General features: G+C 35.2%; 1 protein-coding gene and 1 pseudogene across 6 annotated transcripts in view; one reads left to right on the top strand and one right to left on the bottom strand.

Moving 5' to 3' along the window:
• GOLGA4 (golgin A4) overlaps positions 1 to 14,982 on the top strand; it is a 95,811-nt gene that overhangs the window by 71,445 nt on the left and 9,384 nt on the right. For all 6 annotated transcript variants that reach the window (XM_037526365.2, XM_037526394.2, XM_037526385.2 and 3 more), the window contains 5 exons: positions 3,775 to 3,888; positions 6,905 to 6,925; positions 7,109 to 7,177; positions 8,825 to 8,900; positions 13,069 to 13,172. In XM_037526365.2, coding sequence (XP_037382262.1) covers positions 3,775 to 3,888; positions 6,905 to 6,925; positions 7,109 to 7,177; positions 8,825 to 8,900; positions 13,069 to 13,172 — 384 coding nt within the window. The remainder of the gene's footprint in view (positions 1 to 3,774; positions 3,889 to 6,904; positions 6,926 to 7,108; positions 7,178 to 8,824; positions 8,901 to 13,068; positions 13,173 to 14,982) is intronic.
• Positions 923 to 2,211, bottom strand: LOC119257949 (heterogeneous nuclear ribonucleoprotein A1-like; annotated as a pseudogene).

Raw genomic sequence — 14,982 nt, forward strand, 5'->3', positions numbered from 1 at the left:
CTCCTTCATTTGGTGAAGTTCTTAATGGGACAGTAGTGTTTGGTTTGAGGGTGGCTACTTAGCTTTTTGAATATACATTTCTGTATCATGTTTATTTACTTTTTTTTTTGAAACTCCTTAAATAGAAATAGTTGCATCTGTGTTCCTTTTGGACTTAGCTGTATTTATTGCTTCGCTTATAACACATAATTTTTATCATATGTGTGTGTGTGTATGTATATATAGAATTATTACTCTATCTGTTCTTTCCCCCTTGTCTGTGAACATCTGTGGGCAGGGATTTTGTTTATCATCTCTAGTCTTTAGTACCCAGTTACATGCTTGGCTCAGACCAGATACTTAGGAAATTTGAAGGAGGTGACACTTTGTAGGGCAGGAAAAAACATTTATTTAGTGTCATGATCAGACTATTACATTTAGCAGCCAAGCATGGTTGCAAAAAGAAAAAAATCTATGTTAAAACCCTTTGTTGGAAAGTTTTACACTTTCCGCAAAACAGAAACTAAACATGTTACACAATTAGCCACAAACACAGTCCTTGAGTTTTTTTGTCCATATACATGAATATTGCCTGAAACATGTCTTTGTACCAGCTGGGCTCTGCCACCACTGTGCTTGGCTGAGTTCACAAATCTGTTGTAAGCATGGTTGCAAAAAGAAAAAAATCTATGTTAAAACCCTTTGTTGGAAAGTTTTACACTTTCCGCAAAACAGAAACTAAACATGTTACACAATTAGCCACAAACACAGTCCTTGAGTTTTTTTGTCCATATACATGAATATTGCCTGAAACATGTCTTTGTACCAGCTGGGCTCTGCCACCACTGTGCTTGGCTGAGTTCACAAATCTGTTGTAACCTGTTGCTTCCCTGATACTTCTCTGACTTTTCTTTTTTGCTAAGCTTTGTTTCTTGGCAGCTAATTAAAACTTTCTGCCACTGTCAAAGCTACTGCTGCTGCTGCTGAAATCACCATAACTATCTTGGTTTCATAGTTTACTGAAGTATTGGCTTCCACCACCATAGGGGCCAGAACTTCTGCCTCCAAAATTTCCTGCTTTCATGGGTCCCAAGTTTGAAGATTGATTGTTGTAATTGCCAATATCTTTGTAGCTTCCACTACCCACAGAATTGCTTCCATCATTACCAAATTCATTATAACCATCCAGATTGCCACCATATCCACCGCCACCATGGCTGCCACCAAAGCCACCTTGACCACTGAAGTTTTCTCTACAACCAAAGTCATTATTCCCATCAAAAGCACCTCTATTGGGCCTCCCCGGTGGCGCAGCGGTTGAGCACTGGGTTGCGAGGCTGCCCGCGGCCTCTGCGGCGCCGGTTTGATCCCCGGCTGCTCCCCGGCCACCAGAGGAGGGTCCCACATGGTGCGCAGACCTCTCCTGCCGCCCGCTGCTCCCCTCAGCAGTGTACTTCGGTCCTTCTGCCTGCTCAGCTCCCCGCCCTGGCTCTGGTGAATTCTCTCACCCTCCCGTGCTTCTGACTGTGCCCAGTGCATGTATAAACAAAACAAACAAACAAACAAATAAATAAATAACATGCCTCTATTAAAAAAAAAAATACTTATAAAAAAAAAAAAAAGCACCTCTATAACCACCACCAAAGTTTCCAAAACCACTTCAACCTCTTTAGCTGGATGAAACACTGGCCATCTCTTGCTTAGATAGGGCTTTCCTTCATAGTTGTGGCCATTCACCATATAGTATTTCTGAATAACAATCTTGTCTACAGAATCATGGTGAAATGTTACAAGAACAAAACTCTTCTTGCCACTCTTTCAATGAATCATCATTTCAATCACTTGAATTTTCACATAGTGCTCAAAATAATCTCTTAGGTGATGTCTTTCAGTGTCTTTAATGCCACAAATAAAAATCTTTTTCACGGTTAACTGGGTACCAGGTCTTCAAGAATCTTCTCTTGACACAGGCCTCTTTGCTTCCACAAGTCTTTCATCCACCTTATGTAACCTGGATTCATCCACCTTGTGGCCTCTTCCAATGTGGCATAAGCAACAAACCCAAAGCCTCTGAATTACTTGGTGTTTGGGTTTCTCATTACTATACAATGTGTGCTTTCCACATTGCTCCAAATGGCTTCTCAGACTCTCATTGGTTGTTCCACAGCTTAAACTTCCAAAGAATAATTTCAGCAACTGTTCTAGCTCCTTGGGAGAGTCTGACTTAGACATGATGTCAGTGAAATGGGAGACTCTTACAATGCTTACATGGTGGCATTCATGGGCAGAAAGCTAAATTGTCTTCTTAAAATTTGGGCCTAACTGAATAAATAGCTAAAAAGGTGATCCTTTCAAACAAGGCTAAATCTCATTGACACAGACATCCACGCAAGATATGCCATGGCAGAGTAAAAGCAATAAACCAAGACACTGGGCAATAATGTATTCAAAAGTTTCTGTTTGATGGTGTTTTAGTAGTGGAGATAGGTTAGTGTTCTGCAATGGGGAGAGTTGGAAGCAGGCTGATTACTAGAGATCTCTGCTTTGCTTATGTTGAAAGAAGGAATTTACTCTTTTTCAGCTGTTTTAAGTTTCATGACAAGCGGTATTCAAAATTAGATTTTCCAGGTGTCTGTGGTTCACGTGCGATGGCGCCTTATCTGCTTTCATTTGTTTTTGAGAATGATGTGACTTGGTTCAGGCAAGTCAGCATCTCTTAAATCAGATACCTGTGGTGGTTTTTCCTGTTTAGTCTCTTACTCAGCAAGCACTTGACCTGTCTTCATTACTCAAATCTGATCAATATTCCAATTCCTCATGTTCTTTTAGCATAAAGGTTATTGCAAGATTTATAAGCGTAAGAAGAGGTCTGGACTGCTCTCTGCAATAAATCCTGGCAATTAGCAAGACAAATGAAGAAATGCAAGGATGAGGAACAGTCTTTTAGCAGAGCAGACAAAACAGAAGAGAGAAAATTTTGTTTGCCAAATTTTATAAGGATTTGGGACTAATAGGTCATATATTACTTTTGCAGTCTTTTCTGGTTTTTACAAAGTTGGGGGTAAGAGGATACATTACATTGTTTACCAACGCATTGGATAATAACTAATTTTTTTTAAGAAAACAGATTTTAGTTCAACATTTTACTCTAAAGAATTGTGGTGTGGTTTCAGGGCAGATGTGTAGGAGACATGTAGGTTTGCTGAACTAGGACAGAGAACCATTTCTTCTTTATCAGATACTGCACGCCATCCAAAGGGGCTAGTGAAAAACATCCACAACTTGTGATCAATAAATTGCCAGGTGGTTGAACAGAGCTGTGCATAAAAATATCTACTATTTTATGTGAATGGATACTTTCTAGATATCAGATCCTAATATAGAAAGGGCAAAGTCTTCAAACACAGTTTCTTTGTTATAGTTCTGTCACAACACTGTTACATCCTCAGTTGTTGCTTAAGCCTAGTAACCCTAGCTCAAGGGAAAGAAATTACTTGATGAGTTTTATGGGAAGGAAACAGAGAGAATGAAGATGGGAAAAAGAATATCCTCAGAATTGCAAACATCATTAAAAAGGGCTTAAACTTAAAAGTGGGGCAGAAAAAAAGTAAGAGTAGAGTAGGAAGGAAAGTGTTTAGACTATATTCATGAATTACAATAAAAATAGTGGTTTGTGTCTTTAAAATATGTTAGGTGTCTGTTTATCCTACAGAGGTTGTTTTCTCTGTATCATGTTGCCTCTTGGTGATGTTCTTTTGGTGTTTTTTAGTTAACATATTTTTTTTAATCTTAAAGGCTCGTGAAGAAGAAATGACTGCAAAAGTAATGGACTTACAGACTCAACTTGAGGAGCTGCAGAAGAAACATCAGGAAAGGGCACAGCCGGAAGAGAATCCTGGCAATGATAAAGTGAGAGGAACTGGACTTTGCTTCACATGTTTCTTAGAAATGTATTTTTGTTGTTTGACTTGCCTACTGACATACATACTTCACTTAATCCTAACAAAAACCTGTCAAGAAAGACTCTTGCCTCCATATTTTTAGATATTGACATTGAGGTTCAAAGAGGTGAATAAAATGTTCAAGACCACACAATGAATGTTATATTGGGAATTTAAGTTCATCTGCCAGACTTAAAGCTCCTAGACATTTCTCTTATACTAGTATTTCTTATTCTTTTCCATGGAAATAGCAGAGGAAAGTAAATCTCATAGCACAATAACCAGAAATAGTCTGTTAATGGGTATGATAATTTTAGATTTTCATATTTTGACTTAAAATTCATTTAAAATTTATATTCTACTCTATAACATATCCTATTTATAGTTGCATTAAAGTTTTTTCTGGCTATATATTGGGCCTCCCTGGTGGCACAGGTGGTTGAGCACTGCACTGTGAAGCTGTTCTCAGCCTCTGCAGCGGGGGTTTGATCCCGGCCAGCAGCGAGAATCCCACATTGTGCAGCACACCTCTCCTGTCTCGCCTGCTGTTCCCCTCAGCAGTGTGTTTCATCATTCTGCCTGTTCTGTTCCCTGCTCTGTCTCTGGTGAATCCTCTCATCCTCCTGTGCATCTGGCCTGTACCCTAGCACTTGTATAAATAAAAAATGAATCTTTTAAAAAAAAGTTTTTTCTAATTATATATCACTAAAAAATAATTTTTATTTTTCTTCTTGATTAATGGCCCATATACAGATGTAACTGGATTATTTTGGATAAGGGGATATAATTTAGGGAGTTCTGGTACTGCATACCTAGGCATTTTTTATAATCTTTGTCTTTAAGTAAAATTGCTGCTATGAAAGATAGGCCAGTTTTACTATGTGACTTCCTATCTCACTGTGCACCCCAACAAATGTACCCAACAGGGCATGTGGGGCCTAGTTTCAGAAACCGTCATGTACTGTTCTACTTCCTAAAATGTTCTCATTCACCCAGTATGGATTTTTTTCTTAGCACTGTCACCAGGGTCTTGGAGAGTAAGAGTAAGAGTTTTAGAGAAGTCATTACAGAATGTCAATTAACTGAGTGCAATTTTCTAGATAGCCAATTATGTGGATGACTTTTCTTTTTTTTTTTTTTTAATTTCTCTCTTTTTTTAAAAAAATATTTTATATAATTCTTACATCATTTTTCATCTTTGCTCAATATATGCATTTTCATTATGGTTATATTCCCCATACAGTTGCACCCTCCCCCGTATTGTGACTCTAGTCCTTCCTCTACCCACCCCTCCCCCCCAGTGTGGGAATTTAGAAAACTTAAATAAGAGACCAGGAAAAAGACTAATCAATACAAAGTAAAAATCAACAAGCAACTATAAATCATGGATTACTTTTCTAAAAGAGAACAGGGCCTTATGAAGGTCTACTTCGTTGTACACTGGATACATATATCTTTGTTTTTAGTACTGAGTGGACAGTTTTCTATGTTTCATTAGTAGCTATACATTCTGTTTTAGCTTTTTATTTTTTATTTCATTTTTGGCATTGGGTCATAATTTGAGTATACCCAGTGTTTTTAAATATTATTTCCTATGAGAAAAATACATACATTTCACTGTATATATTCCTTTCATTAGTATCAAAATAAATATTAATGTTGAATATAGTGGCATTTTGACCTGTACCAAGATACCATGAAGTATTCAATCATCATGAAATTAATATTCAGAAAGGCTTCTGAATCTTTTATCTTGTGTCACAAGAAAGAAGAGAAATTATCCTTTATTTCTACTCTAAAAAAATATTTTTCTCTTTTATTCTTCATGAATTTTTATCCTTGTCCTTCTTGAGCATCTTTTGGTGCTTTAGGGATATCTTTAATTCAGTATATCACTGTTGAGTTTAATGACAAAATTTGTGATTATAGCTCAGAGTAGATTCCCAGAAATAGTCCTTTAGAATTTTCCCCAATGTGCCTATCTACTTTAAACAGATGTTAATGTATTTAATTTAGAAAAATTATACAAATAGTAAATGTTTGTGAGAGTAAGATAATATAGAAGTACACAGAATAAACCCTCCCCTTGTCAGGTAGTTATTATTGTTAGGAGTTTGGTGAGTGACCTTCTAGTCCTTTTTCTTTGTGTATTTACATTTCTTTGTGTGTATTTACATTGTAATAGTTTATATAACAAAATAGACCAGGTTTTTTTTTTTTTTTTTTTTTTTTTAAAGATTTATTTATTGATTGATTGATTGATACATACATGCACTGGGTACAGTTAGAAGCGCGGGAGGGAGAGAGAATTCACCAGAGCCAGAGCGGGGAGCAGAGCAGGCAGAAGGACTGAAGTACACTGCTGAGGGGAGCAGCGGGCGGCAGGAGAGGTCTGCGCGCCATGTGGGACCCTCCTCCCGAGGCCGGGGAGCAGCCGGGGATTGAACCGGCGCTGCAGAGACTGCCGGCAGCTTCCCAACCCAGTGCTCAACCGCTGCGCCACCGGGGAGGCCCCAAAATAGACCAGGTTTAAAAGCAGATATTTAAAGTTGTCTCATCTCAAATCTATCTCCTTTTTTTTTTTTAAATAAACATTTGTTTTATTTATTTATTTAAGTTTATACAAGCACTGGGTACAGTCAGAAGCACGGGAGGGTGAGAGAATTCACCAGAGCCAGAGCGGAGAGCAGAGCAGGCAGAAGGACCGAGGTACACTGCTGAGGGAAGCAGCGGGCAGCAGGAGAGGTCTGCGTGCCATGTGGGACCCTCCTCTGGTGGCCGGGGAGCAGCCGGGGATCGAACCGACGCTGCAGAGGCTGCAGGCAGCTTCGCAACCCAGCGCTCAACAGCTGCACCACCGGGGAGGCCCATATCTGTCTCCTTCTTAAGACTATAATACTGAATTCTTAACTTCCTTGTGTTCAGTATAATTGTTTTTTGTAGATTTTGTTGTATACACTCATGATTTTCTTTTCCATTTTCAGGTTACAATTATGGAGCTACAGGTAAGACTAGTTCTTCATTGAATATAATTGAGGGATTATGTACTTTCAGGAGCAGTCTGTGCTTTAAATTAAAATATAAAGAGACTGTTTCAACAAGGGAAAGTTTCCCAAGCAGTACAGAAAGGTATCCAGGTAATGATGAAACTCCTATGGTTCTTAGATCTCACTTTTTTGTTTTTTCAGACACAGCTAGCACAGAAGAACACTCTAATCAGTGATTCAAAGTTGAAGGAGCAAGAGTTCAGAGAACAGGTACAGGTGTACTTGTCTGATGAATGCCTTTCATTTTGAATTTACTTGTGTTAGTATATACTTGATTTCATTTAGCTAATACTTAAAAAAAAAAAAAAACTGATTTTTTAATAGCTGCTTTTTTGTCTTAATAGGAAATTTTATTTTCAAATCCAAAGACTCCAAAACATACCTCTATAAGTACATGATCACATGTATTTAAACAGGAAAATTTGCATTCTATTATTTTCTAGTTAATTCTTGGACAGCATTTTATATTTTTCTAATTTATAATAACTTAAATTCTCAGTAAGAAGTTATTTTTGCTTTTATCAGAGAGAAAATACCATGACATTAATCTTTACTACTTTTTCCTAGTGAGTAAATTGTCTTGATTTAATATGATTGTCCATATATTATCCATAGTTTGATTTAAATAGGACCATGTATGCCCAGAAGGATGCATAAAGATGTAAACACCAGTATATGTTTGTCTGTGGTGCTTGATTTTTAGTAGTCTTTCTTTACACTCGGAGGAATCAAGTTGGCACTCAAGCCAGACTCAGATGGTCAGGCTAAATCCCCAAGGATTTTCCAGTTTTTCTTAAAATTCTTGCATATAAATCTCTTTTTTTTAAATTGAGGTAACGTTGATTTATAAACATACAAAACTCTTGGTAATTGCTATAAGTAGGTGATGAATGGGCATATGGGCATTTATTATACTCTCTATATTTGTATATGTTTGAAATTTTTCATATTGAAAAAATACAAAGATACAACAAGTAGAAGATACCTATACTTCCCAATTGTTTAAATTTTCTCATTCTTTGGGGATATTATAATTTTTTTATTTATAATTCTTTGGATATTATATTTGGATATTATATTCTTTGAATATTATAATTCTTTTGGGATATATAGTTCTTTGGGGATACCTGGGAGTGGAATTGCTAGATCATAAGGTAATTGTATATTTTATTTTTTGAGGAACCATTAACTGTTTTGCATAGTAGCACCATTTTACATTCCTCCCAACAAAGTATAAGGATCCCAATATCTTCACTTCCTCTCTAACAAGTTTTTTTTTTTTTAATAGCCATCCTAGTATCAAGTGGTTTTAATTATGACAACATTATGGCTTAAATTTGCATTTACCTGCTGTTGAACATCTTATGCTTGTTGGCCATTTGTATGCCTTCTTTGGACCAATGTCTTTTCAATTCCATTTTTCACTTGGGTTGTTTTTTGTTGTTGTCATTGAGTCATAAGTATCCTTTATATATTCTGGATACAAGTCTCTTATTAGATACATGATTTGCAAGTATTTTCTCCCATTCTGTGGGTTGTCTTGTTACTTTCATAGTGATGTTTATTGAGACACAAAGTTTTACTTTTGGTAAAGTCCAATTTTGTATATATGTATATATATATATATATATATATACACACACACACACACACACACACAATTATATATAATTTATGTGTGAAATATTATGTATATGTTTTGTGCTTTTAGTGTTATTGAGAAATCATTTGTGTTAATCTTATTTGCCTATATTTTATCTTTGTTTTAAAAAAATCTAGTGGATATACAGCAATTCTGTATCTTTTACATAGGTTCCAACTCACATACTATGGTTTGAATATTTGTTGTTATTGTAGATTCACAATTTAGAGGACCGTTTGAAGAAGTATGAAAAGAATGTATATTCAACAACTGTGGATACACCTTACAAAGGTAAGAATGATTGTTCATATGTTATCTATGGCTATCTCTTAAAAATGGCTTTGTGAATGATTTTAGTTTTTATCTTTGCTAATCTAATTCATTACAATGAATTCACTTTACCTCTGTAAATTCACCAGTAACTTTACCTCTATAATTCATCAGTAACAAGTTTTGAGGATAGGATGGTTTCTAAAACAAAACGTAAAGCATATTTATTGTTAAAAAAGAAAAATAAAACAATACTGTAATGAAACTGCAAATTCCCACTTTATTCCCACTTTCTAAATAACCTTTTTTACAATTCATGTAAATTTTTCTAGAGTCTTCTGTAACTGTCAAACTTCTATGTGATCTGCTGTATGTAGTTTTATACTCACACATTTATATATTTTAGATACCTTTTTTAACTATTACAATTATGCTGTAATGCTGTAATTATTTTAAAATCAGTTTTTAAGGAGAAATTTAATAAAAATTCTTATTGAAGTTAGAAAAGAATGATCATGAAATAATATTCTTTTGATCTAAATTAATGTATGCCACTTTTAAAGAATGTCAAAGATGAACTTGAGTTTTTAGGTGGTTGTTCCTTTGAGATAACTGTGATCTTTGAATAGCTTCATAACATTATCCATTCTCAGTTTCACTGCTTGCTATATTAAGAGTTATTTTGTGAAATGTTTCATAAAGCTTCCTGCTTTTTAATGGGAGCATTGGGTCATCAGTCTGAAGCCATTTCACTTTCTTTTGTGTTTTTGAAAACTTATTACTTACTGCTATGAGATAACATAAAATACACAGTTTTTAGTTAAAGAAGGATTTTCTTTGGATTTGTTCTTAAACACTTTTTCAAAATGAATAGAATTTTGGGGAAAAAAAGAAAAGACCACCAACTTGAACATTTCCTGGGGCTCAGAAAACCCTGGTGCTAGAAAGATTTTTTGCCATAGCTAAGTCAACATATGTAACTCTTAGCATAGAACTTTCCTGAATCCATGCTTAGCAGTACATTGAACATAGTATTGATTCTTTGAGTTAACTTCAACTTAAGAACTTCATACGTACTTTCCCCCTCAAGTTAAAGTTTTAAAATGAACACATGTACAGTTTACTTAATAGCTGACATGTATGTAATACTGAGTACTAAGCACTGTTACAGAACACATTTCATTTTATCAACTCCTTTAATCCTCTCAGCAACCCAAGTAGTCTGATTGAATATGCACATTCATCTCTTCATCATGCTTCCTCTTCAAAGAATGGGAGTAAAATGAGCACTCACCAAGCAGGAAGAAGTCAAACATTGTCCTATCTTTAGAAACTTTTGTATATACCTCTGCAATACTGTCTTTATTCCACTCCTTATACTGACTTTTCCCCCCTTTTAAGTTATGTTTTCTTGTTGAACATTTGATTAAGAGATCACTTAAAACTCTTAAGTTTCTTCACTCTTTTTTTCCCTTTTGTCATTTATTTGGTTGAAAAAGCCACTTATATGTGCTTGAGTTCAACACATTCTGAATTCTTAGTTCTTCATCTCCTTAGAACTAGGTTCTTGTTCAGATGCAGGTTTGCATTTATGGCTATAGACCTATAAAGGGAGCTGTACTTCACATTTAAAGACACATGCTTTTGGGTAGATTCCTACAAGTGGAATTGCTGTGCTATATGGTAGATCCATTTTTAGTATTTTGAGGAATCTCCATGTATATGTGCAATACAGAGAAAGCAAACAAAGGGTCAAGAAAAGACAAAACTTGCAAGCTGACCACAGATCTGAGGCCTCCATCAGGGACAGGGGCGGGAGAGAGGCCAAAAGAAGGGCAGGAAGAGCACAAGGGCCCGTGGGGCCGGATCCCAGGTGCTGTGGTGCTGGGAGAACTGTGGGGACTACATCTGAGGGAAATAAAATACTGTCCAAAAATTAACAATAATGTAAGAAAATAAATACTAAAAAAAAAAAAAAAAGACACATGCTATTTTTGTAATTTTAAGATGCTTCATATGTTTCTGGTGTTGTTAGTCTCACCTTTTACAGTCGATTTTAGCAACCATTGGTGACTCCTTGACTAAATCTAGCATTGCGTAATGGTGATAGTCAAATTCTAGCATTTTTTCAGTATATGTTGACTGGAATTCTATAAACAGACTCTTTCCCTGACATCCAGAACATTTCTAGTACCTTTGAGGCTCCTTGTGCTACTCTTGAATCTTGTATCTCTCTGTTCTTTCCCAAGAGTCACCACTGTTATTACATTACAACTGAAGTATAGTTCCCTAAAACAATTTTATTTTAATGGTTTATATGGTTTTGGAAATTTAGAAATATCATACTGTGTGTATTCTATCTTTTCTTACCTTTTTTTCACTCAGCATGAATTTTGAGATTCATATTAATGAGTGCAGCTATAGTTTAACCACTGTTAATGCTAAGTGTTAGAGTAGTAATACATTAGATTTTTATACCACACTGTTTATTCTCCTGTTGGTGGATATTTGAATTCTCTCATTTTTGCTTTTATAAACAGTGTAACTGTGAACATTGACTCTTTAGGTTCATGTGAAGTGTTTTTTCCATATGTGTTGGTAGTAATTGAATTTGTGTCATAGAATGCTTGTCTTCTGCGTTATAAAGTTTTCCAAAGTAATGTCAAAGTGTTGTCTATAGTGGTTGTATTTATTTACACTCCTGGGGCCAGTGCACAAGTGTTTCCATTGTTCCACATTTTCCTCACTGCTTGGGATTATTTGACTTTAGAGATTTTGCCAATCTCATGTATAAATGATACCTCATAAGCTTTCATTTGTTTGTTTTTACTCAACATTTGGTGATTTAGGTTCCAAACCAAAAGAAATGTGAAGTTACAATAAAGGACCTCTTTATACTTTGGCATTTAAAGCCTCATATATTGTTTATAGCACTTACAATTGTAGCCTAATTGTATTATCCTGCTGCACAGTGTGATATCCTGTTCTTTATTTAATTTTTTAAAATTTCAGGGTTATCAGATATACTTTACATATAGCTACATTCACCTTTTTTTTTTTTAGGTATAAATTAAAGAGTTTTGACAAATTTATGCAATGATGTAACCACCAACAAAATGAAAATGGAATATATTCCATGCCCTGTTATGGTCATTTCCTGCTTCTAGCTGCTGGAAATTACTAGTCTTATTTTCCTCCCTTAAAGCTTTTTTTCCCCCTGGAATTTTACTTAATGGTATTGGTCTTTTGTATTTGTATATCTGTTCCTTTTGTTTTTTCTCCCTTAACACAATGTTCTTAAGACATATCTATGTTCTTACATGTATTGTAATTTGTTCTTGCCTAGTATCTCATTGTATGGCAAACCATACATTTCTTATCCATCACAGTTAATAGGCATTTAGCCTGTTTCTGATTTTAGACTACTATGGCTACAGCTGTTATAAACATTCATGTTAATGTCTTTATGTAAACCTGAGTTTTCATCTCTCTCAAGTAAATTTCTAGGAGTGGAACAATTGGGCCTTATGATGTTTGTTAGCTGCATCAGCGAATCAATGTGCAGATATTTGAAAAGTATTTTTCACCATTAATGTTTTGTGTCTCCCAATAATCTTACCTAGCTCAAGATTCTAAACCTATCCTATATTCTCAGAGTTCCAGATTTTGCTGATCACATTTAAGTCTTTCATCTACTGCAACTGATTTTTGTATATGTCTATCTCTTGTAGGATTCTAGTCTAGTTTACTATATCATAGCTGAAAATGGAAGCCTGTTATTCTTGAAAGTTAATTTTGTTAGGTACAGAATTCTAGATTGAAAGTGGTTTTTTCTTAGTACTTGGAAATTATCACTGCATTGTTTTTTTCAATTTTGTTATTGTCGAGGGATTTTTTATTAATGATCTGTTAGTAATCTTTATTTCTCTCTGGTTGCCTTTAAAATCTTTTCTTCATTGATCTTCTATAATTTCATTCTGTTGGGTTAAATTTCATTTTATTAATTCTACTTGGTATACCTTATACTGTGGATTCCAGTCTTTCAATGGAAAAATGCCAATTGGGCTTTCAGTGTATATACAATACAGTGCAATTAGTGCAAGAATGATTGTGGTCTTTGTTCCTTTGTCTTTTGTCTATTTTCTGTGTATTACGTGGTTTATAATTTGATCTGTTTTTTTGTTTGCAGGTGGCAATTTGTACCATTCTGATGTCTCAGTCTTTGGAGAACCTACTGAGTTTGAGTATTTACGAAAAGTGCTTTTTGAGTATATGATGGGTCGTGAGACTAAGGTATAAACCATGTCTGTTGATTTGGCATGTGGCTTAATTTAAAAGGAAATATGTCCCACTTTTAATACACATATTGATGCCAGATGTTTACTATTAGCAGACCTTACATGCTAATAGTAGACAATAGATAATTGTATTATTGCTTTTAGTTTACAAAGTGAATTGGCAGATCTTGCCTATTTTGCTACTTTTATAAATCATTCATTTAAATACTGTTGTATGCATAAATAAATAAATCTTTAAGAAAAAGAATATTATGAATTTATAGGTCATATATTCAGCTAAACAGCAGTAATTATAAGACTAGAAGTTATTGAATCATTGATTTATATGGAGATCTCATTTCTTTGTATCAAATAATTTCAAAATAAAGTGAGATCCAGTTTTAAATCAAAGTGATATCCAGCTTGATCATGAGCATTTATCACAGGAGGGATGTATTCATACTAATTCAGTGTCTTTTTTTTTATTATGAACCTTTTTTAATGCAAAGGATAGCTAAAACTGCTTATTTGTTAAGAACAAATATAATACAATATGTTTTCCCTTATTTTGTCTTTGTTTGGTAGCAGCCTGTATTTGAGGTGATGCAGTTCATTTAGAGTTAACTTGTTACCACAGGGAAAGGGGAAAGGCATATTTTTTTAAAAAAGAATAATCTCTTAGAACTTAGCTATTTAGGTTCATTCGTGAATCAAACATTGTTTTCACAGTGTTGTTGCTAAATAAATTATTTAACCTTTTCTTGAAGATACTGGTTGCCTCAACCTGTTTCTTCTGGAGGTTGTGAAGTATGTGTAGGATGAGATCTCTACAGAGTTTGAGTCCTCCTGAAGAAGGACAAGCATACGATGCATTCTGAGGTAGTGCCAGTTCAGCCAAATCTTAGCTTGTGCTTTTAGGATTCTTCAGTCACTTTTAGGGTTTGAATTTGAGATAGCTGAAAAGGATGTCCTTGAGGTACAGGCAACCCCATCTGACACCAGCTGGGAATCCAGGTCAATGCTCTCTCTGATCTTAATCTTTAGTATACTCTTCTGGTTATTGAAAATGTGGAATAGTCTGTCATTTTGCTATCACATATTATCAAGGTAAATATTGAAAATTGATAGCAGGTACTCAGTTTAACTTACTGCATATTTATTGAGTACTTACTAGATATGTTCCTTTGCTGTGATGAATAAGGAAATGAAATCTGGCACCACTCTGACTTAAGAGTTTACCATACAATACAAAAGTGAACCTGTTTTCAATTAAGCATAATGTGATGCAGAATGTATTAAGGGAGGCACAGAGTTCTCATATTTACTTGTGGGAGTGTCAAGGAGGACTTTATGGAGGAGGTGTGTTTACTGGGCTTTATAAAAGGGGGCTTAGATTTTGATAGACGATTCAGAAAGAAGGGGAAGTCCAGACAGAAGGTCCAAGGTAGGAAACTGACTGTGCTTTTTTATAATGGTAAGGAGTCCGGTCGAGTTAAAATGCTGAAGCTATGAACATGGAAGTGATTCTGCTTAAGACTACATAGAATGTGGAAGACCTGAAATGATTTCTGTGCTTTGCCTATAGTTATTGATGGGGTAGTCCTGGAGCCTTTTGGGCAGGAATTGACAAGATCAGAGCTGAATTTAGACTTACCTTGTGCCATTTAGCCCAATCCCTACATGTTAACAAAAGAATGTGAAATGGAGACCAGGTTGTGATTTAGAATGAGTGAGAGTATATTGTGACCTTTGTGATTTGATCATCTGTAGTTGTTTCTGTCCAGCAGAAGCTGTATGTCATCCCACCTGCGTTTCTTCATCTGGTT

This window comes from Talpa occidentalis, unplaced genomic scaffold (genome assembly GCF_014898055.3).
Source record: "Talpa occidentalis isolate TD23 unplaced genomic scaffold, MPIMG_talOcc4v2.1 talOcc4.10, whole genome shotgun sequence".
NCBI classification, from domain to species: domain Eukaryota; kingdom Metazoa; phylum Chordata; class Mammalia; order Eulipotyphla; family Talpidae; genus Talpa; species Talpa occidentalis.